We start from the raw sequence: 23,818 nt of genomic DNA, 5'->3' as shown, positions 1-23,818 counted from the left end.
GAATACACTCAAACAGGAGCAACCCTATCTATGAAAAGGCAACACTACAAATATTAAATCAGGTACTAAAAACCAATACACCTCTTATTAGGAAAACAGAACTAGCAAGCACTATAGATCCCCACACAGAAATAATTGTAAAACTATACTAATAAGCAGAATAAATGTTTCAAAAACAGCTATGAACAGAATAACATCCAACAATTAAAAACTCATAAAAACTATTAAACATTCTCCAAACACCAATAAAATATTTCAAAAACGCAGACATCACACAATTAAAATGGCAGTCAAGAAAAATAAACTTAAAGCCACCTTTACTTATCCCCTCCAGCAGCTCTCCCACTCCCCTTCCCTGCAGGCCGTGGCACACACCAGAAGCAGCAGTAGAAGCTAAGTTCTATACTTATGGTCCTCTTCCTTAGTGCCCATGTCTCTCACACACACACCATACCAGTCATGCCCCCATGACCAGTTTCTGTGTCTCACACACCAATCATCTCCCAAACAGTCTTTGGCACACACACACCAGTCACCTTCCTGAACAGTTTCTCTCATGCCATACACACATACACACAGGCTTCCCACTCCCGTGTTCTACTTATATATATGGGCTTCTCACTCTCATAATCACTTTCTCTGTCTCTCTCTCTCACACACACACACTCACTCACCAGTCTCTCACTCCCATGCTTGTTCTCTCCACATGCACAGGCTTCTCATTCCCATAATCACTTTCTTTCTCTCTCTCACACACACACACACACACCAGTCACCTGATCTCACTCATGCATACACACACACAGGCTTCCCACTCCCAAGTTCTCTTTCAGATATACAGGCTTCTCCCTCCCATGCTGTGTCTCACACACACCCAGGTTTCTCACTCTCATGCTCACTCTTCACATCAGTGGTGTAGCCAGAATTGATTTTTTGGGTGGGCACAAGGTTAACATGGGTGGGCTGTAGGCATGCAGGTCTACTAGTTGTTTTTTTACTGATAAATAATGCCAAATTATGCAGCATAGCATTCACATCTACGCCTAAGTATGAGGTTTACTTAATGATACAAACATAATTCACGGTGATTTGTGGTACTTTAGCCTTCTTATTATTACGATTTTATACACGGCTCCTACCTGTCCATAAATTTTGAGAGAGCGGTTGTGTTGCTTATATTTAAATTGCTAACATCTCAAAATATAGATATATATTTTTACCTTTGTTGTCTGATCTTTGTATTTTTCTAATCAGTTGGTCCTGGTCTCTTTTTCCCATTTTTTCCCTTATAGCTCATTTCCTAATTCCTTTTCAGTGTCTTTCTTCTATTACTGTCTTCTTCCCTTCCACACACACACACACACTTTCTCTCACAGACTCCCTCTCACACACTCAAGCTCTCACTCTCATATGCTCTCCCCCCCCCAAGCTCACATTCTCTGCAGACATACATACAAGTTCTCACTTTCTCACCCCTCCCCAGGCTTATATTCTTATGCACACACAGACGCACATCCAGGCACCCATTCTCACCCACACACATAAACCCAGACTCCCATTCTCACCCACAAACCCATGCTCCCAGTCTCACCCACACATATTCAAGCTCCCATTCTCATCCATACATATACACATTTAAGGTCCTATTCTCACCCACACATACACACATTCAAGCACCCATTCTTATCCACATATTCAAGCTTCCATTCTCACCCACACAAACCCAGGCTCTCATTCTCACCCACACATACACACATTCAAGCTCCCATTCACCCACATATTCAAGCTTCCATTCTCACCCACATACACACCCAGGCTCCAGTTTTCACCCACACACACTCCCATTCTCATCCACACATACACATTCAAGCACGTGCACAGCTTCCGCTTCCTCCCCCCAAAGCAGGAAGATCAGCTGCCTCTCCTGCTGCCACCGGACTCCTGCTATCTTCGGGCGTCGGGCGGTATGGCCCGCCGAACTTCCTGTCGGGGGGGGGGGGGGGGGGAGCGGAAGCACAGCGCACAACGTCCGCTTCCTCCCTCCCCCCCAAGCAGGAAGATCGGCGGGCCATAGGGCCCGACGCCCGAAGATAGCAGGAGGCCGGTGGCAGCAGGAGAGGCAGCTGATCTTCCTGTTTTGGGGGGAGGAAGCGGAAGCTGTGCGCGGCGCTTCCGCTCCCCCACCCCCAAACAGGAAGTTCGGCGGGCCCGAAGATAGCAGGAGAACGGGTGGCAGCAGGAGAGGCCAGCTGATCTTCCTGCATTGGGGGGAGGAAGCGGAAGCTGCACGCGGCGCTTCCGCTCCCCCCCCCCCCTCAACAGGAAGACCGGTTGGCTATACTGCCGCAGCAGCGCTTCCCCATGTGTGCTGTGATGGCGCGCGAGGCGTGGGTTCTCTTGTTCGCTGTCGCGGGGATGGGATCCCGCGACAGCCTTGCAGTTCCGGTGCCAGTTGGGTGGGCCTGGGTCTAAGTTGGGTGGGCACCTGCCCACCCAGGCCCACTCGTGGCTATGCCGTCTTCTAACACCGCTGCCGTTACCACTGGGCTTGAACGTGCTGACAGCCCAGCGGCAACGGCAGCGGGAGAGACCGGGAGCGCGCGCCGCAGACCGGTGGTTGGGGACCCCTGAAAAAAGACCACGAAAGGCGGAACTGTGACATATGTAGGAAAGAAACTCGAGCGAAGGCACGCTGTCCGATTGGCCGGTGCTGGGCAAGCCTTGCCCAGCACCGGCCAATCGGGCAGCGTGCCTTCGCATGAGTCACTCCCTCCCCCCCACCGGACGCTGTAAAAAAAAAAAAAAAAAAAAAAAAAAAAAAAAAACCAGTTCATTCTCCGCTCCCTCGCTCCCCGATTGGCCGGCCAATCGAGCGAGGGAGCGGAGAATGAACTGCTGCCTTCCCTCTGCAAGGGAAGGCAGCGTGCCTCATTCCCCGTCTGCTCTCAGCAGTGGGCGGGCCGGTCACAGACCGTAGGCGGGCCGCCCCTTGCCCAGGTCTGGTGTAGAGAGAGGTGTTAGAAAAGGTTTGGCACTGTTCCTATTCATGCCACTGGGAGTTAATGTGACAGTGGAGCGCAGCATGCATGGTCAGGTACGAGCAAGTCATTTGCTCCAATCACCTTGGGTGATGGCAGGTGGCATTCTCCCTGTCCGTGTAGTACTAACAGGTAGTGCTCAGTCCTTTCTGTGCCATGGGATTCTACCCGCAAGTACATTGAGTGGGTGTGTAGGTGGGCTGCCATCCATAGGATGGAACACCACTGTATGAGTGCTAGTCAGCATGCTTTTTAGTGGAGGGCTCTATTCTTCCAGTGGCCCTCTACTCTGTGAGTGGGTGTGTGTGTTTCCCTCGTGGCAAGCACAACAGGTTGTGTATCGCAACCACAGGACTGACCCAAGTCTGCATTCCTTGTTGAACCCTTAGGGGGCTAGACAAGAGGGTAATGTTGGAAGTCATCTTCTTCCTCAGAGGAATATATCTTTTGGCCCCTCCCCAAATCCCCTTTATGTTTAAGCCCCTGGGGCTCCCACCCTTGCACACTGAACTGGAGCTTCGATTCTGTGAATCAGTGCCTCTCCTTGTAGGCGAGTACCGGCGTTATTGGACTGTTTTTACTGGGGTGCCTCCATTGCTTACTGTGGTGGCCTACCCCATCTGAGGGTAGCTGCCAGGGGCAGATTGGTTGCTTCGGAACCTCAGCAATCAATGACTGTAACTCAGCTCTCAACTGGAGAGTTGAAAGGTTTTTCAGGATCAGGAAGCACCAATTCCTGTTGCTTTACTGTCCCTTCAGGAAGGAGAGATTTGAATGGGTTCCCCTCTGGACCCACCCGGTTGTCTACTCTTACAAGGGTTATCCCTCATTCTCTGTTTCCCGGAGAAGGAGGGTCACTGTTTGACTGGTGGTGGCTCTCTGTTCCTGAGGGGCTTCAAGTGCCGATTGAGCAGTAGCGCCCTACTTAGGTCGTCCTGTGGCATAGCAGGTCTATTTCATGAGTGAGCCATTCCAGAGAGTTCCCCGGTGAAGATTAGGGGTTTCTCCCATCCAGGAGTCACCTTTGATACCTGCTGAGCTCAATGGGCATTTTTTGATAATAATCATTATTGCCAGTCATTCTCACCTCCAGGGACCCTACCACAGTGAGGAGGGTTCTAATTCATCTAATTGTCAAGGGATCCCTGCAACAGAGGTGCTGCTCCTTGGTTGCAGTGGCTTCTGAACTATAATTTCCAATTTTAGGGATAAACCTGTCTGTGGAATATGGATTCCTGGTTTATGCAACGATTGTTCTGTTTACTGGACTGTGTGCTTCCTTGGGGAAAGTATATGAATCATGGCTGAGGTATTAATACCTAAGCCAGGTTTGTGGCAGTCTGTTCTGAGATCACACTGACCCTGCCCTTAGGGTTTCCAGGCTGGTGAAGAAATCTTGTTCAACAGGAGTCTGCACTTGCAGCTCTTCAGCTTCCTGCCTCTTGGTGGCGTGTTTATGGATTTCTTTACTGAGGGATTCACTCTCATTTCAGCTGTTCCAAGCAAGCTGAGGGCTCCATCTCAGTGGGAAAACTTCCTACTCGAAACGGCAGTGAGTTATTTGCTTGGGGTTGAGAGATTCAACCTAGTGACTTGTTTTTACCCCTCCAGTCCAGCATTTATCGCTGTGTTCTTTGCTCCTTCTGACTTCCAGTTGGAATGTTGAGAGGAGGGGAGGAAAACTAGGGCATTCATAAGAACATAAGATATTGCCATGCTGGGTCAGACCAAGGGTCCATCAAGCCCAGCATCCTGTTTCCAACAGAGGCCAAACCGGGCCACAAGAACCTGGCAAGTACCTAAACACTAAGAAGATCCCATGCCACTGATGCAATTAATAGCAATGGCTGTTCCCTAAGTAAATTTGATTAATAGCCGTTAATGGATTTCTCCTCCAAGAACTTATCCAAACCTTTTTTGAACCCAGCTACATTAACTGCACTAACCACATCCTCTGGCAACAAATTCCAGAGCTTTAATGTGCGCTGAGTGAAAAAGAATTTTCTACGATTAGTCTTAAATGTGCTACTTGCTAACTTCATGGAATGCCCCCTAGTCCTTCTATTATTCGAAAGTGTAAATAACCGAGTCACATTAAACTCGTTGACTATGTTCCATTAAACCATGTCTTTCTATATGCTCTACGATTTTAATCTTGAGAACAGTTTCCACTATTTTTCCTGGCACTGAAGTCAGGCTCACTGGTCTATAGTTACCTGGATCGCCCCTGGAGCATTTTTTAAATATTGGGGTTACATTGGCCACCGTCCAGTCTTCAGGTACAATGGATGGTTTTAATGATAGGTTACAAATTTTAACTAATAGATCGGAAATTTTATTTTTTAGTTCCTTCAGTACTCTAGGATGCGCATACCATCCGGTCCAGGTGATTTGCTACTCTTTAGTTTGTCAATCTGGCCTACTACATCTTCCAGGTTCACAGTGTTTAAGTTCAGTTCGTCTGACTCATCACCTCTGAAAACCATCTCCAGAACTGGTATCTCCCCAACATCCTCATTAGTAAACAACGGAAATAAAGAATTCATTTAGTCTTTCTGCAATGGCCTTATCTTCCCTAAGAGCCCCTTTAACCCCTCTGTCATCTAATTGCCTCTATGGCTAATTTTAATTCAAATTCTCTCTTTGCCTGTCTTATCAGTTTTTTACACTTAACTTGACAATGCTTATGTTTTATCCTATTTTCTTCAGATGGATCCTTCTTCCAATTTTTGAAGGATTTGTTTTGGCTAAAATAGCCTCTTTCACCTCACCTTTCTTCCACCTTTCTTAACGTGTGGAATACATATGGACTGCGCCTCTAGGATTGTATTTTTAAACAGTGTCCATGCCTGTTGAACACTTTTAACCTTTGCAAAGTTTCCCTTTTGAAAGTTTAGTATTAGAGCTGCAGATTTACTTATTGTCCCCCTTCCAGTTATTAGTTTAAATTTGATCAGGTTATGATCACTGTTGCCAAGTGGCCCCACCACTGTTACCTTTCTCACCAAATCCTGTGTTCCACTAAGAATTAAATCTAAAATAGCTCCCTCTCTTGGTTCCTGAACCAATTGCTCCATGAAGCAGTCATTTATTACATCCAGGAACTTTGTCTCTAGCATGTCCTGATGTTACATAATATATCTTAGTGTATACCTGCAGGGACAGATATACCACTTTTCCCTATGTTTTCACCAAGTTCTGGCCAGTACTGCCTTTAGCTTTTCTCACTTCACTAGGTTGTCCAAAGTGCCTTCCTGCTCACCTGAACTATCCTGTAGACAGGATGGATTGCTCTGTCCTTGACAGGGTCCAATGTGGGTGAGCTTCAGGTCTAACTTATCTCTCTGCTGGGGGGGAGAGGGGGGTTTGGATTAGCGATCCCATTCAGGGATTGCCTTTCATCCCCTGAAACTCTTGATGCTGTCCTGCATGGTCAGCTATGTCTGGTGCTTTGGCTCGTAGGGTCTGTTACAGACCCTGCCGATGTTGCGGATTATTCTTCCAAGCGTTGCTTGGGTTTTTCTGCCCATTGTGCCTATCAGCCAAACATGGGCACACTTTTACAGATGCATTCTGTCCTTCTGATGCCAGTGAACAGCAATTTCTTTCTGGGGCGTTCTCGGGTCCCATTTGATTTTTCAGTTGTCTTGTAACAACGAAGGAAACTGGTCTTCATCCAGAAGTCCTTCTCTTATTTATATCTCTAGATTTTTCCTGTATCCAGGAGGTTTTAGACCTATTGTTATTGTCGGGGTTTCCTGATCCAAAACCCTGTTTGTAATGTGTTCCGTGATGCGGAATATGTTTCTTGTTGGCACTTGCATTACTCCTCTGTTTTAGGTGCCTCTGCTAAACATAGAAGTTTTGTCTGTCGTTTCTATGGTTTCTCTTTGTAAAACCCAACTTTTTTTTCTGCCTAAACCCCTTTGTGGGTCATCTGCCTCACAAGCTAAAGGGAGAGAGATGGTGCTTCCAGCACAGTGCGGTTTCCCGCTTTGTCCTGCTCGGACAGCCTATAGCTTGGGAATGACCCATGTGTGAGGATTACCATCCTGCTTGTCCGCTGAGAAAGAGTTGCTTACCTGCAACAGATATTCTCCAAGGACAGCAGGATATTAGTCCTGCAAAACCCACTTGCCTCTGCTGGGACTTGTTTTCTCTATGTTTTCGCTATATCATGGATTGAGGGACTCTGCCTAGGGGGCAGGGTGATGACTACAACTGCACATGCTCAGTAAGGCGTGTTTGAAAGTTCTAGAATCTTTGAGATCAAAGTTCCAGACTCGGGCTCCATCTGGTTATGTGACCCATATGTGAGTACTAACATCCTGCTGTCCTCGGAGAACACCTGTTTCAGGTAAGAAACTCTGCTTTCCATGAGTGATGATGAAGAGTACAGCAGTGAAGTTTTACCACCATTCACCCGACTAGAATGGTGACACAGGTATTGAAATGCTAGAAGAGATTAGGCAAGATACTAAAAGTGGAAACATAGTAATAAAGGGAGATTTCAATTGCCCCAATATCAGTTGGGTGAACATCTCATTAGGGCATGTCAGGAAGGTTAAGTTTCTAGATGCCATAAATCCAGTGTTTCTCAAGCCTGATCATGGATTACCACCTAGATAGTCTAGTTTTCAGGTTGTCCACAATGAATAGGCATGAGTACATTTGCATATACTGCAAAGTACACATGTTGGAAATCAGGTAATGTTCCCATGTAACAATTGCCAGAGCAGTTCTGACAAACAAAAAAAAAATACCAAGAGTTAAGCATATTTATATAGAGAGATGATTCTGTAAAGGAATCGTCATTGTGTATTGGGGAGAGTAGTTCACCCTAGATTGCCTCTAAATCACAAGGATTTCAGACCAGATCTAATTCAAGGTTGAAGCAGATAGTAAAGATGTTATTTTAAGGAAAGTGACAGTTAAATAAATTAGAACACCAAGCAATTGTTCTCTCAAGCTAGTTATTGGTGATGATTAGAACTGGGCCTTTGAAGTTTCCTTGTTTAGTAGATTTCAGTGAAATATCTTCAGCTATAGGCACGAGATAAGAAAAGGCATCTAATTTGCAGTTGAGTATTCAATAAAAGTAACATCTATAATATGCAGAAAAGTGTTGAGGGTAAAGTATGCCTTATTTTAATAGGCTTGCTTCCCTTTAAATTTTTAAGACCATTCTCTAGCACTCTAAAGTTTTCCTTCTAACCAAAGGTCATATTTATTATCTCCACTAATTTCTCAGAAGCTGTTCCTAGTAATTAGTGCCACTCCAGTTTTGTGTGCGTTATCATATAGTCCAGATGTTGAAATAGATGCATAGTATTCCCCTGTGTCAAGGGTAGGGAGCTCTAGTCCTAGAGTGCTACTACTTATACCTGGGCATTATCACTATGCAATCTAGCTACTAATTGGGATCTTGCCAGGTACTTGTGACCTGGATTGGCCACTTTTGGAAACTGGATTCTGGGTTTGATGGACCCTCATTCTGACCCAGTATGGCAATTCTTATGTTCTTACTCCTACCCTGTGTATTAAGAATATATTTAATAGATGTGCATGTGGGATAGTACATAGTCCAGCTGTAAATGTTAGACTTGTTTTCAAATGCTAGTGTTTATAGCACTTTCAGTGTTAGTTATTCAGATGTTAATGTCTTGATGACCCTAAATAGTTTACAGTTGTCATCTGTGGTCTTGAATGCTCACGTACATCGACATTGGATAATTCTTATGTTTGTTTTATTTATTTATTTATTTATTTAAGTTCTTTTAATATACCAATGCTCAAGACCAAGTCTTATCGTACCGGTTTACAATGAAACAAGGGGAAACCATTTAACAACTGTATAGAAGATAAAGTTACATTAAACAGAGAGCAAAAAACAAGGGCTTAGGAAGACAGGACAGATTTCAAGCTAATATAACTGGAGAGTGCTGAAAATAGTCATCAACAAAGACAATTAAGTAGCGAGACAGATCAAGGTTAACACAATTCAGTGAGTTCGGCAGGTAATTTATCATGTATAAATTATTATCATGTATAATAATTGGCATAATATTATACATGATATATTATACATGATATAATATCATGTATAATAATAAAAGATGGCAGGTAATATTATGTGTTGCGTTTGGCGGTATGCAGGCTTGCTCAGCGGACTTGCCACACTTATCGTCAGTCCTGAGCATGAGGAAACAAACTGCGACGCCAGGGTAGGCTCCCGTGCTCAGCTTGCTTCTGATGCCATCGCTCTTCCTGGACCCTCCTAAGGTGCGTGCGCACCCAATGCTGACCTATTTAAAGGATCTACGGTGGAAAAAGGCCATTGGTGCCTGTTGATGACCTCTTTAAAAGCCTATAAAAAGCCACTGCAACAGCTTCTCCTTGCCTCGGCAATAGATCCACTACTGTTTTAGTAGAATGAATTGCCTCCTCATTTGCTTCTGATGCCATCGCTCTTCCTGGACCCTCCTAAGGTGCGTGCGCACCCAATGCTGACCTATTTAAAGGATCTACGGTGGAAAAAGGCCAGTGGTGCCTGTTGATGACCTCTTTAAAAGCCTATAAAAAGCCACTGCAACAGCTTCTCCTTGCCTCGGCAATAGATCCACTACTGTTTTAGTAGAATGAATTGCCTCCTCATTACTGACTGTGTTTCTGGTTGACTGTGTTCCGTGATCTTTGTCTTCGTCCTGTGGCCAGTCTTTAGTTCTTCGCTGTCTTCTGTTGCCTCATCTGCCTGCCTTGCTGTTCCTTGCCTCCCTGCCTGTCTGTCTTTCCTTCCCTTGGATGGATCTCCGGTTCTGACTTTGGCTTGCCTTGGACTCTATTTGAACTCCACCTGCCACTGAACACCGCCTGCTGTTTGAGTACGTTGGATCTCTGCCTGTCCGAACCATCTTTGCAGATCTCCAGTTCATCAGCAGAGGTCCCCACTTAAGACCTACTAGCCCCAGCACCCGAGAGCTCAACCTAAGGGGGGAAAGAGGGCTGGTATAGGCAAAGCTCCAGTGGGCCTCTTTCTCATTCATTTCCACCAACTGATGGTGGGGATCTGCAGGGGTCCACACCTACATTATGTTGGTACAATAAAATGTATTGCAGCCTGTCAAAAACACAGCAGTCCACAAGGACCACACTGGCTGGTAGAACTCTATACTACAATCTGTGTGAGCACAGAGAGGTTAGTTGACTTTTTCAGAGTTGCAAAGTGAGTGGCGGCTGAATAAATCAAACCAAGTTTACAGTCCTCTGCCAGCCCTTGAACATTATTAGGGGCACTGTTTCCTTCAGCATGCATGTAATGACTGCTGCTGTATGAACCTAGATCTGCTTAAAAAAAGTGTTTCCCAACAGTGTACTTTCAGACCTGAATCAGGTGTGCCATGAAAGTCACCACTGCTTGATGCTCAGATCTAGGCCCGCACTAGGCTCTGCTCCTAGCCCTTCGCAGCAACCAGAGACACCAGCGGTGTCTCTTAAATGTATAGGAGCTCTTTTCTGAGAAAATGTGTAATCATGCATGCCTCTTCTTTCTTACTACAGCATGAGCACATACCATCTCCTCGTCTTCCCCATCTTGAACCATTTCAGAGTCATTCCAGCTTCTGTCCTATGCCCAGGCTGAGTGATGTGGGGATAATGTATACTGCAACACACAGACTTCTCCCTTATTTTGCATTTGGGTACAGAGGGAGCTGGCCCATATGCATTTCTTCCCCCTCTCGCCCCCCCCTTTTTTTTTTTAAATTTGGAAAAGACCGGTGGGCTTTCAGTGCTTACCTAGCTCTTCTTTTGACCATATGAGTCCTCTCCATGTCTGTATTGCCTGCTCCATGGAGGGTGGTATGCCACACAACATTGAGTTTGAAAAGATTGGGAAACATTGTGCCAGAAGAGATTTTTACCAAGGCTGAACTGGTCCATGCCCCTTCTTGCTAGCAGGAATCACTTCTTCAGTGTCCTGTTTTCCCATCCCCATCCCTCCTTGAAATCTTTCATGTATCATCTGAATGTACAGCTCTTATCCGTGTCTCAATTTTTACATTACTTTGGTGTAGGTAGTTTGTCATTGATCTAATATTTTTGTAAAGGCACTTTCTTTTTCTTGAAAATTGGACTGTATTCTGAAAATGTTCATTTATAAGTGATGCATCTTTTAAAAAATATTTGTATTGGTTGTTGCAACTGAAAGAACATACATTGTTACATGCAATATGTAGGGGGTTCCATGTCTTCTGGTAACAGTAACAGTGAGATACATTCAGAGTTTAGTATTGAAAGGATTTGGTACATGGTGCTGCATGTGTCAACCTGTCAACTGGATATACCAATATTTAAACATGCAACAATTAAACAGGGTAGCAAATGATCCCTATGTCCTTTCCCTCCCCTCCCTCCCTCTTACCAATATCCATCCACGTGATTTAAATCAATCAATCTAACTAATGCGGTCTACTGCCATCCGACTCAATCCAAATAGGTCCTTAGAAATCTGTATATATACAATGAAAGTCAGTGAGTTTCATAGTAGTTGAGATTCGTATGGTCCAGTTTGGGGTATTGCCCTCAGTTCGTATCGTGGATGACTGCCTAGGTTTAGTGTATGGTGTGTCTATCCTGATGGTCCACTGAGTAAGAAACTTGGTTACATATCATATGTCCTTAACATGGGCAGTAGCAAAAGAGTAACAATGATACTAATTATAAAGGTAATATATACAGACTCAGTATTTACCCATTTGGGATATCCACAAGTTAGGTATTTTCATTGCTTCCGAGATTCCGGTGAAACTTACACACTTCTGTTTCTTTCGGTCCATGTGTAGAATTAGTAGTGGGGAAGTAAGTGTCACTGTACACCCTATAACCTAGAAATGTTAGCTGAATATAACAGATCTAGCTAGGGGCAGCGTTCATTGCTCATAGTTAAGTAAAGCATGCAACCTCTGTCAACATTAGGTAGGAATTTGAAAGATGGGCCCATGCTACCCATTTCCCATTATGCCAATTTGGTACAAATAGATGCTGTTGTGGGCTCTATGTATTTGAAAAAATTCTCCCATATTTCTTTAATCATATTTAATTTCTTTAGAGATGTGTTCCTGGCTGTTGCATATTCTAAGGCACACAAATTAATCATGTTCAACCATAATTCAACACTGGGCTCTTTATCATCAAGTCATTAAGTTAAAATTACTTTTCTACCTTGGAGACTCGCTCTTTGAAGGTATAACATGGTATGCTTCGTGGGTTCCCAGGTTAATGGGTATGAGGATCCGAACAACTATAAATTAAGATTGATTGGCAGTGGGTGTTCCACAATTTGGGAGCATTTGTGGGCAATTTTTTCCCAGAAGGAAAGGACTAACGAGCATTCCCAGAAGCAATGCATATATATATGCCATCTCTTTTTTTTTTTTGACACTTAAATTAAATGTATATGCCTTAGATGGAGAGATATACATACGCCAGAGGAACTTAAATATGATTCCCTTAAAAGTATATTGTCCAAGATGTCCGGGAGAGTAGTAAAAAGATGTTTAAATTTTGCCAACGAGAGTTGGAATAGTGGCCATGCTACCCAAAGATTATATGTCCGTTCTGTGTGCCGATGTACCACTCGCCGATATTTATCTTGTAATAAATAGTAACATTTGGCTTCTGGTTTTGTGGTGACTGAAATATGTCGCGTAATTTGACAGTGGATGGGCTCTCTAATAAATATGCTTTTTTACTAAATAAGAAATGCTGGATTTGCAGGAATGCAAAGTAATCCAGCAGTGGCAAGCTGAATTGAAAACGTAGGGATAGAAAATCATATGGCCTTTTAGTGTTTGGGTCATATAATGGAGACCTTGACAACTCCAGTTCTGAAATGTGGAATTGTTTAATCACGGTGTGAAGTCCTGGTTAAAGGCTATAGTAATTAGTGGGGTTAGCTGATATGGGGCGTTAACTATCCTTCCAAGTTGCAGCCATGTCTGTAGAAAGATGAGATTTGAGGTCCATGTGGATCTTAGAGTATTTCACTTGTAAGAGAGAGTTTAATGCTGGGACTTTATACCATTCTAACAAACTCTGATATGGAACATAAGTGGACGTGGAAAGGAGCCAGTATCTTACTAGCCTTAAACTGCAGGCCATATTGTACTTAGTAAATTTGGACAACCTAATCCTCCTTTGGCCACTGGCTTAAAAAGAATGTCCATGGATAATCTAGCCCGCCTCTTCCTCCATAAGAAGGTGCGTATTGTTTTTGGTAATACTCTTATAATCTCTAAAGTTGTTACTGTGTGTGCTAATAAGGGTTTCATATTTGCTGCATACAAACCATCTATATTAATAGGTATTTTGATTCCTAAATTTTTTTTTTAATTCTTTATCATTTTCATTTCAAATTTACAAAGAAATGTTTAAACAAAACATAATGTTAAAAAATGTATATCCTGTATTTACAGAAAGGAAAATACAAATAATAATAAATATAGTAAATATAACTACAGATAAGTGAGTAGCTATGATGGGCAAAAAAAAAAAATAGAAACAGTTGATTTAGGAAGATAAATGGTGTTTAATTAACCAAAATATATCTCCGTTATTTCTTAGTTCCTTAAATTCAGCCTCCCTTTTTTCTTAAAAATTTATTACAATCAGGAGTAATATTATTTCATTAGCCCAGAAGTATTTTGGAATCTGTATTTATGGGAACTTAAATTAATGTTATCCTTAGGTAATTTGTTAAATGTAGTTATATTTACTATATTTATTATTATTTGTATTTTCCTTTCTGTAAATACATTAAATGTAGTTATATTCTTAAATATTTTAATTCTGACTGTACCCATCTCAGCGGGAAGTGCCCCTGCCAGTTACGTTGTATAGTGCCCGTGTCATCAATCATCTCTGATTTGTCTTGGCTAATTTTTAATCCGGCAAAGGTGCCAAATAGACCTTGCAATTGTAGTACTTCTGGGAGGGATATTAAAGGGTTGAGAAGAAAGACTAAAACATCATCTGCAAATGCTGCTACTTTAAAAGGGTGTTCTGGGCCTCCAAAATCAGTGATTTTTGGGCTCTCAGCTATTTTCCTTAGTAGTGGGTCAATAGAGAGGATGTATAACAGTGAAGATAAGGGACACCCTTGTTGGACTCTCCTACAGATGGGTACATCCCCAGAAATAGATCGGTTGGTCACTATACGGGATATATGGTTTTTATACAAGAGTGATAGACAATCCAGGAATGCACCTCCAAAACCCAATCTGCAGAGGGCAGAGAACATATAGGTTCATGAGATGCGGTCAAAAGCCTTTTCGGAATCAAATCCTACTGCTATGGCCAGTATGTTGCTGGAACTACAAAATTTCAAGGCTATAATCAGTTTAAGAATGTTTGAGTTTGCTTTTCTCCCTTTAACAAAACCCATCTGATAGGGTGATATTAAATGGGGTAATATAATGCTGAGTCTTTCTGCCAGTACTTTATTAAACTGTGACCTAAAACTTCTTGCAAAAGAGATAAGTCTATAGGATCCCGGTAGCAACGGATCCTTGCCAGGTTTCGGGAGTACTGTGATATGGGCTAGATTAAAATCCCTAGGAAATTTATCTTGGGATAAACCGTCCTGGTAGAATTTGGTCATTAGGTCTACTATTTGTGTTCGAAGTATCTTGTAAAAATCGTAGGAAAAAACATCGGGACCTGGGGATTTGCCTGATTTGTACCGCGATGATGGCATTTAAGACTTCTATAGTCTGTACAGGTGTTTAAAACCTCGGACTAATAAGACCAATAAAGACCAGCTCTAAGAGTCATAAAAGTGAGAAGTTTTATTAAAAAGAAATGCATCTTTTCTTCGGAGCAGCAAGCAGTACAAAGCAAGTGGTGTACAGCTCAAAACCTGCTCAGTGCCCTAACGTGCATGCATAACATTATATAGGGTTACCTTCAGCCAGTCAACAGGTGTTTGCATTTACCCGCCTCTTACCTTATGACCAATCATAGGTTTTAAACACAGGTCTGTTTAAGAATTCCAGCTGGGATGTTGTTAATTTGGGAAGCGATAAGTTTTGAAAAAATTCTGTTTCTCCTTGTCTGTTTTCAGCACTGTCGGCTGTGTATAATTGTTCATAAAATTCGTGGAATACAGCACATATTTCAGCTTTTTGTGATACTAAATTTCCCCTAGTGTCTTGCATATGTGGGATAAACTTGTTCGGTCTGGCTGCCCGTACCAAGTTGGCCATTAATTTTGCTGCTTTGTTCCCGAACCTAAATAGATTTTGTTCCCCTTTATACATTTGTTGCGCACGGAGATGCAGCAGCATGTTTAGGACACTATAATCTGTTTTTGGTTGATTGGGCGCTGCTAACAATGATTTTTTTGTGGGTTTGTAATTATTTTTCTAGCTGCACAATGTCCTTATTCAAATTTCTTTGGTTTGCCCGTGTGTAAGAGATTATTTCCCCTTTAAGGACTGCTTTGGCTGTTTCCCAGAACAATTGGGGGGTGCTTGCATATTGGTTGTTGTTTTGTGAGAAGTCACTCCATTTCCCCTGTAAATAAGTTTGAAATTTTACATCTTGTTTGAGATGTGTTAGAAATCTCCAAACTCAAGCCCCATCTCCCTTAGATTTCGTGTGTAGTTGTAAAGCTATCGGCGAGTGGTCTGAAATTGCTTGGGGGTCAATCATAGCATTTACAATATCGGAAAAGTGATTTTGAGAAACTAGAATATAATCAATTTGGGATAGGGAAGCGTGCACTCTGGATATGTGGGTATAGTCCCTCTCTTCTGGGTGCAGTACCCGCCAAATATCCAGAAGTCCCAGTTGATGGCATAGATAAGCTATTCCTTTCAACATACTTCCTTGTCCTCTTATTGTGGGGGAACTTCTGTCAATGCTATGATCATGGACACAATTAAAATCCCCCATAAGAGAAGCATCCCTTGGGTTTGGGCAAGGAGAGTATTACCAAGGTTTATAAAAAAAAAAACTGTGATTATACTCATTTGGAGCATATATATTACAAATGGTGACTTTTACATTATTCCATGTTCCAATAATAATGTAGCGACCTCCCTCATCAGTAATTTGGTTAGTAATGTGGAAGTCAATGGTCTTATGAATTAATATAGCAGCTCCTGCTTTTTTCCCCTGTGCAGCAGAGTAAACGCAAGTTCCCACCCATTCTCTATGTAGTTTTTTGCTTTCTGCTGCATTAAAGTGAATTTCTTGCAAACATGCTATGTCAGTATGTAGGTGTCTGAGATGTGATAGGATTTTTTTCCATTTAATGGGAGACCCTAGGCCATTAACATTCCACGATACCACCTTATCCATGATCTATATTAGTACATTTCAAAAAGGGGCCGAAGCCCTATGCATATCTGCCATCTAGAGAGCAGTGAGGCCTCCAGCCTAGCCTCCTGTCCATAGCGTATTCTCAAATATCTTACTCTGGTTGGAACTACTATAAAGCATGTAAAGGTCTACGTGGTCCAGATTTCTTGCCCACTTACTCTGGACCTGTCTAAAGTTATGTACTTTGCATGTTGGATGGCTGGACTTGCTATATCCTCTCTTAGGTAGAATAACAAGTAGACACATTTCCCATCGGTAAGTTCCCTACCCAAGCACTTTCCCTTACCTCTTCCCCATGTCTTATATCATCCCACCACTGTGGTGGTTTTGAGGTCGTGTCTGTATATGCACGGGTGCCACACATCCGTTATTGGGTTTGTTGGAACACAAGGTGACCCATCTGGCTGCCACTTAACTGTGCCCTCGCATCTCCATCGGGTTCCGACAAATTTAGGGCGCAGTAGAATGCCTGCTTGGTGATGCTACAGCAGCGGGAAGTCCAATCTTACTGTTCTGCTTGGAGTAACCTCATGTCCAATGCTCCCAGAACTGCCCAAACATCATGTGCCCAATGCTCAGACCTTGATCCCATCTAAGCATGTCCTCTATGGCATACCTTTGGTGTTGGGCTTTGCTCAGTTGAGTTTTATATGACTATTCAGTCTTTCCCCGAGGGAGTTCATGCCATATGCCTAAATCCCTATTGCAAGTCTCTGCTGCTTCAGTTCCATACGTGTTTAGCCTTGCAGTCTCCGCGGGGTTCATTGGGCCTGTGTGTCGGGTATTGGTTGGCAGAGCAATTGAAGGTCTGTGCCGCAGTAACCGGCTGGTTCCCTGTAAGTCGCCCAGACACCCCTTCAATGTTCCACATAGCAGATGTTCAGGGAAGTTTCCCTCTATCTTTGCTTTAATGTGTAGGGGTAAGAAGTGTTTTCTTACGTTGAAACAGTCTGCAGCTGGCCTAGACTTCTGTACTGCCCCCTTTACTGATAATATGATCTCTGCTCCTTCACTGAGACCCCGTGCTGAATAAAGGGGGTAGTAGTGAACCCATCAACAACAAATCCCCACTTATTAAAAAGTTTCTTTGGTTCATAAGGGTCGTCTATTTAAACTGTTTACTTTTGTTTGGAGTTCCACTTAGAGTCCCCTTTAAAGTCGCCATTTTTTTTGCTGCGCCCTGGGTTCTCAACTTTTTTTCTGAAGAAATTGTTGTGCTTTCTCAGGGGTGTCAAAAACATAGGTTTTATCGTTGCACCACAGTTTCAATTTGGCTGGATAAAGCAGTGAAAATCTTATCTGGTTCTTGAAAAGCTCCATGCAGATAGGGGAAAACATTTTCCTCAATTCTGAGACCCATGTGGAGTAATCCTGAAACGCACGTATCTTCAAGCCATTGTAAAACCACTTCTTGCCGCTTCCGATAAGATTGTCAGATATCCTGTTTATGTCTAAAGTTCAGTATTTTGGCGATAACAAATAGGGGGTCTTTGCTGTGCGTCAGTTTGCGCATCCAGGCAATGTACCTGCTCCACCACGAGCTTCCCTTGCAGCTCGAGAAGCCTGAATTCCTCCGGCAGCCATTTTTCCAGTATTGAGCAGAGTTCACTGTCTGCCACGTTTTCAGGGAAGCCCAGGAACCTGAGGTTCGCCCATCTGTTGCGGTTTTCAAGGTTGTCCAGCTTGGACACCAAAGTATTGATTTTTAGCTCCTGAGCAGTTATTTTAGTGGTGCAAGCGATTGAGTCGTCCTCTAGGATTGCGATTCTGCCTGGTCTATTCAGGGAGTGATTTCTGTGAGAGCAGAGCACACTTCTGTAAGTCGCTCCTCAATGCCCGCCAGCTTTTCTCCAAATTTTTCATCTTGGGCAGCCCGTACCGTTTCTTTAATGTCAGCTAATGTGAACCCAGTGTTCGGGCCCAGCCACCATTTTGAGTTCCGTGCCACGCTGCTTTTTCTTTATTTCCTTTTGTGGCCATTCCGGACAGCGGTTTTTGCATATATCAAACTATGGACATATGCTCTTACCGGGGTTGAAGAGAAGCAGTTCGATTGTTGCTTTTGTGGGCCAGATGGTACTCAGTAGTTGGAACAGGCACCCGGAGCTTGAAGAGACCTCACAGGATGCATTTTTAGGTACTTCTGAATAAGTGTTTTTGAGAAGAATAAATATTATCAATGAAACATGGTACTGTATTTTCTGCAATTGTTGCATGTACTATTTTCATCTCCATTCTTCAAGCATTGATTGTTTAATATTACAATGGTTAGTTAATACTAATACAAAGCTACTCCCTTACGTTAAATTGACAACTTGTATATAGTTACTAATATATTTTTATTTCAACAGTTGTGCAAACGGTTATTGGTATATAAAAACCTTTAAATAAAATAAATAATAAAGTATCTACACACTAAAATTAGCTTTACTAGCATTTTAGTTCCATAGTGTATTTATTTTTGTTATGACTTTCAGCTCATATTTGCTTGCTTAAAAGATTGATTTATTTTTATTTTTTTATTTGCAAATGTCACAAAAAATATATGGCTATTATGGCCAAGTGTTTTTTGGTTTTAGCCCAGCAGTTTTCAACCTCCTTCGTTTGGATTTCCAGCTCAGTGAAAACCAGGGCTGGAATCTGGTGTCATGAACCTTCATTTGCAACTATCCCAGATTTTTTTCTACTGTTATATTCCCTCCCAACTTTCTTTAGCCCAGTCATACCAGCAACAGTTCTTAACCAAAGGCCATACACCAAGGCTACTTCCAGAACCCTACAATCATGGGCCCTAAATACAGCCATTAGATATCACCATTGTCCAATGACTGACTCCCTCCCCCACCAGAAACTGTAATTGCCACCTCTGTGGCATCCCCAGCTCCTTCTGAACTAGAGAGCAGAAGACCAGAGCAGGTAATCAAACCCAGGTCCCGCCATATGGCAGTGCACAGCACTGCCACTGAACCAGAAGACTGACTGAAATCAAGTGATCTGTTCATTGACAGCCTGGATTCAGTTAAGGTGTATTATTAATCATATGGTTAAGATTTAATTTTGGTCTGCATCTCAAGGTATAGTGTACAATATGTCAGAGACTAAGGGGTTTATCAGCTAGCATTAAAACAGGTATGTTGATTTGCAGAACATCTCAGTGACACCATGGCCGCATTAGACAGTTGCTATTGTAACAGTACGCTGTTGCACTCAGCATTTAACATTTCCCCCTCGTTGATTGTCCCTTCCTTCCCCCACAAGCATTAAACAGGCCTACCAGACCCTTCCCCCATGTAATACTCCAGGTAACAAAATCAGACCTCTGAGTCTGCAATCCCACCACCTCTGACCCTGAAACAGAAATCAGACGTCTGAGCCTTCAGTATCACCCTCAGATCCCCACTTCCTCTTGCAGAAGGCCTGAGTTTGACAGCAGGCAGGGTCCAGCTCTCCCCCCTCCCCCTTCCCGGTCAGTTGCCCACCAAATCCAAAATAGCACTGGCGTGCAGGTCAGAGTGCCAGCAGCACTATTTGGATTTGGTGTCTTGGCAAATTAATGTGTTTCTAAAACTGAAGCACTTCTATTTTAGTTCATAAAAAGGCATGTCTGCTGTATATTTCTTTATATTTCTTTTTTTCTTTGGGGAAATAAGGATCTTGAATTCTGTATCAAGCTTGATTTAGTACGCTTTTTTTTCCTATAGACAGATATTGGGGGAAAAAGCCTTGGTGAATCAGGCTGTATGTCATCTAATTTAGCTGAAGCAGTTTTGATAGAGGTATACATAAAAAGGCTGGATAGATTCTTAGCCACGAATACCATGAGTAGTCACAGTAATATGTAACATAGAAATAACAATGACTATCTAGAATAGTCAGAGAGAAACTGAAAATATTTCATGCCTCTTTAATCTAAAGCCATACATCATCATGGAATATTAATGATACCATAGAACTATTTGCTTAGATTTAGCTACATGGGAATTTAAATATGGGTTTTTAACTTTTTTTTTTTTTTTTATTCTTCATCCGTTGTTCATAGGTGGATATAATATGTGGAGACCACTTGTTGGAAAACTATCAGACGCTGAGGGAGGTTCACCATGCTATTGGCCACAGTGCCATGCAGGTAGGTATATTGATTTTTTTTTTAAACATATTTTTCTTATGGAGGGGGAGCATAAAATAAAGAACTAGTATTAGTATGCATCCACATTTTAAAACAGATTTTTCTAAATGGATAATCCAGTGATGTTGGACAATCTGCTTTTGTCAGAAGAAATCAAAGATTATTTTGTCCTTTTGCACTACTTTATTTGTAGTATTATGCTAATGGCATGTTTTATCTCTGAGCTTCTATGTCCAATGCCAGGAACACTAAAACAATAGATAAGTGATAGCATGGGAACCCCTAAGTACTAATAATGTACTTTTATTAGTTGTTTTGTAAAAGACTTACAAATAGAGTAATTGACACATCATTCATGGTCTTTTTTTTACATTTTTACCTTGTATCCTTTCAGTTATGAAGAAATGTGCATATATATTGAGAAAAGTCCTCTTTTTCTCCAAAAGAATAGACAATATTGAAGTATGGGACTTATTTTATAATAATCAGTAAAGGTAAAAGCTCATCTAGATAGGACATTTCTGTAACCTTTCTGTCCTTGATGTACTGCTTTACAAGAGCATAAGGGATAGCAAAGGACTGTTCCTGTGATCCAGGTTGCACAATGTTTGAGGGTATAAAATACCAAGGGTTTTTCATTGTTGATCATTTATGAAGTTTTACTCTAGCTTAGCTTGAAAGACAGACTGTCTCAATGTAGTTTCATCTTATTAACATTTCTAAGGCAGTAATAAAAGTCAAAGATGATCAGCTGGTAGATATCATAAACTGGCATCTTTTCCCTCCTTGCTGTTCCAACATACAGAAATTCTGCCATATAGGGAGGGCAATTTTCAAAAGCTGTTTACCCATGTGAATGGCTGTTTACTCAACTAAAAGGGCTGTTTGAAAATTGCCCACCCTGTGAGTAAAAGTACACACAATCAAGCCAATACAGTACAGTGCGCTTAACCATTTAGCATGCTATGCATTTTTGAACTGCGTCTATTACCCTTATACATTCTTTTATAAACTTGCAGTTAAATCATGGCCCTTTAAGTTCTGTTTGTATATGGTATTTATTGTTGTTTTGTGTTTATTATTTTATTATATTCTAATTTTTATTATTTATTTTTACAGTTATGCTGTAAACCATTTTGATCAAATATTCTTTTGTAAAGGCAGTATACAAACAATTTTTAAATAAAATAAATACAGTTAAGGGGGTTTAGTGCATCTAAAACACACAGCCAAGCCCCCCCCCCCAAAAAAAAAAAACAAACAAAATTAAGTGCTCATCACATGCACATGCATGTTGATGAGTCTATTAGTTCCCAGGATACTGAAAGTAAAATGTGCAGCCAAGCCGCACATTTTGTGCTCAGAAATTAACGCCAGCATCTATTTTCCTAACCTGTGGCTGTCAGCGGGTTTGGAAACAGACGCCAGTAAAATTGAGCATTGGTTGTTGGACCTTCTGACAGACACCTCTACTGCTAATAAGGAGACTCTGTGGAGGCGCTATTGTCCCTAGCGCTTCCTTATTAATGCACTACCTCATTTAAATACTGAATCATGCACCCAGGAGAGGTGGCTGGGTGTGCGCGTCGAGAGAGCAGATGCTCAATTCGGAGCGCCCATTCTCCTGTGTCTTTCTGTATCAACCTGACTGTTCCCCAATGTGTATACCTGCATCCTCATGGAGGCATTCCTGGGGTGAGGTTAGTCTGGAGACACAATACGCACATAGTTTTGAATTTTCAAAACTGTGCATTGTTTTTCAGAGGAAAAGTAAACACAAAAAAACCAGGTGCAAGATCAGCATAGAATTTTTTCTTTGGGCAGTTTTCAAAGGGAAAGTATGCATGAAATTATAAAAGCAAATACATTTGGCAACACAATAATGTGAGATTTCAATTACCCCAGTATTGATTGGATCGGTGTCTCATCGGGACATGCTAGAGAGGTTATGTTTCTAGATGCCGTAAATGACTGTTTCATGGAACAACAGGTTCTAGGACCAATGAGAGGGGCAGCTACTTTAGAGCTGATCTTCATTGGAACACACAACCTGGATCGAGGGGCTACTGTGGTGTGGCTGCTAAGCAATAATGATGATCATGCAATCAAATTTGATCATTGGAGGGAGGACAAATAAAATTTCTGCAGTAGCATATATCTTTTAAAAGGGAGAGAATGAGGAAATTAGAAAAAATAAACTAAAAGCAGTTATATAGGTTAAAGGTTTGCATGAAGTGTGGACATTGTTTAAATACACCATTTTGGGAACCTAGATAAAATACATTTCATGCATTAAAAAAAAGTTTGAAGAAAGGCCGAACTACCAGCATAGTTTAATGGTGTGAGGTAAAGGAGGCAGTTAAAGCTAAAAGGCATTGTACAAAAAATGAAAAGTGAACCTAAATGATGATGATAGACAAGTGCATAAGCATTGGCAAGTTGTAAGACAGAATTTGAAAAGAAGCTTGCCAGAGAGGCAAAAACTAAGAACTTTTTCAAATACAATGAAAACAAAATGCCTGTGAGAGTCACTTGGGCCACTGGATGACTGAGGGACAAAAGGGGTGCTCATAGGGAAGACAATGAAGTAGCAGATAAATGGAATACATTATTAGCCTCTGTCTTTACTGAGAAGGATGTTAAGAACATAGCCACAAATGAAACATTCTTTGATGGAAATTCTGAGCAACTAAAATCTGTGACAGTGGAGGATGTAATAAATCAGATTGACAAACTAAAGAATAACAAATCACTAGGACTAGATGGCATCCACTGTAGAGTTCTTTTAGAATCATCTATGGCTTGCTAACCAGTAATCCAAAAGAGCTATATGTGATTGGGGGTGAAAGACTGATGTGCACGGACAAAGAGAGGGATCTTGGGGTGATTGTTTTGCTGCCTTCGGGTCTTAGATACTATGTGAAAAGGTGATGGCTAAAGCCAGAAGAATTCTGGGCTGCATAGAAAGAATAACCAATATGAAAAAGGAGGTGATAATGCCCTTGTATAGGTCCTTGTTGAGGTCTCACCTGGAGTACTGTGTTCAGTTCTGGAGCTCATATCTCAAAAAGGATAGAGAAATTGGAGGCGGTCCAGAAAAGGGTGACCAAAATTTTGTGGGGTATCAGAAGACTTATGAGGAGAGGCTGAAGGATCTAAATATGTATTCCCTGGCAGAGAGGAGGTACAGGGGAGATATGAGACAGACTTTTTAAAAGGTTTTAATGATGCACAAACTTCAAACTTTTTCCATTGAAAAGAAATTAGTAGAACC

General features: G+C 42.0%; 1 protein-coding gene across 3 annotated transcripts in view; it reads left to right on the top strand.

Annotated features, from left to right (window-relative positions):
- The window catches only part of PCGF6 (polycomb group ring finger 6), a 211,378-nt gene that overhangs the window by 150,310 nt on the left and 37,250 nt on the right, over positions 1-23,818 (top strand). For all 3 annotated transcript variants that reach the window (XM_029610296.1, XM_029610294.1, XM_029610297.1), the window contains exon 9: positions 20,458-20,544. In XM_029610296.1, coding sequence (XP_029466156.1) covers positions 20,458-20,544 — 87 coding nt within the window. The remainder of the gene's footprint in view (positions 1-20,457; positions 20,545-23,818) is intronic.

This window comes from Rhinatrema bivittatum, chromosome 7, assembly GCF_901001135.1.
Source record: "Rhinatrema bivittatum chromosome 7, aRhiBiv1.1, whole genome shotgun sequence".
NCBI classification, from domain to species: Eukaryota; Metazoa; Chordata; class Amphibia; order Gymnophiona; family Rhinatrematidae; genus Rhinatrema; species Rhinatrema bivittatum.
The sequence above is the reverse complement of the archived record's forward strand: the minus strand, read 5'-3'. Positions and strand labels throughout refer to the sequence as shown.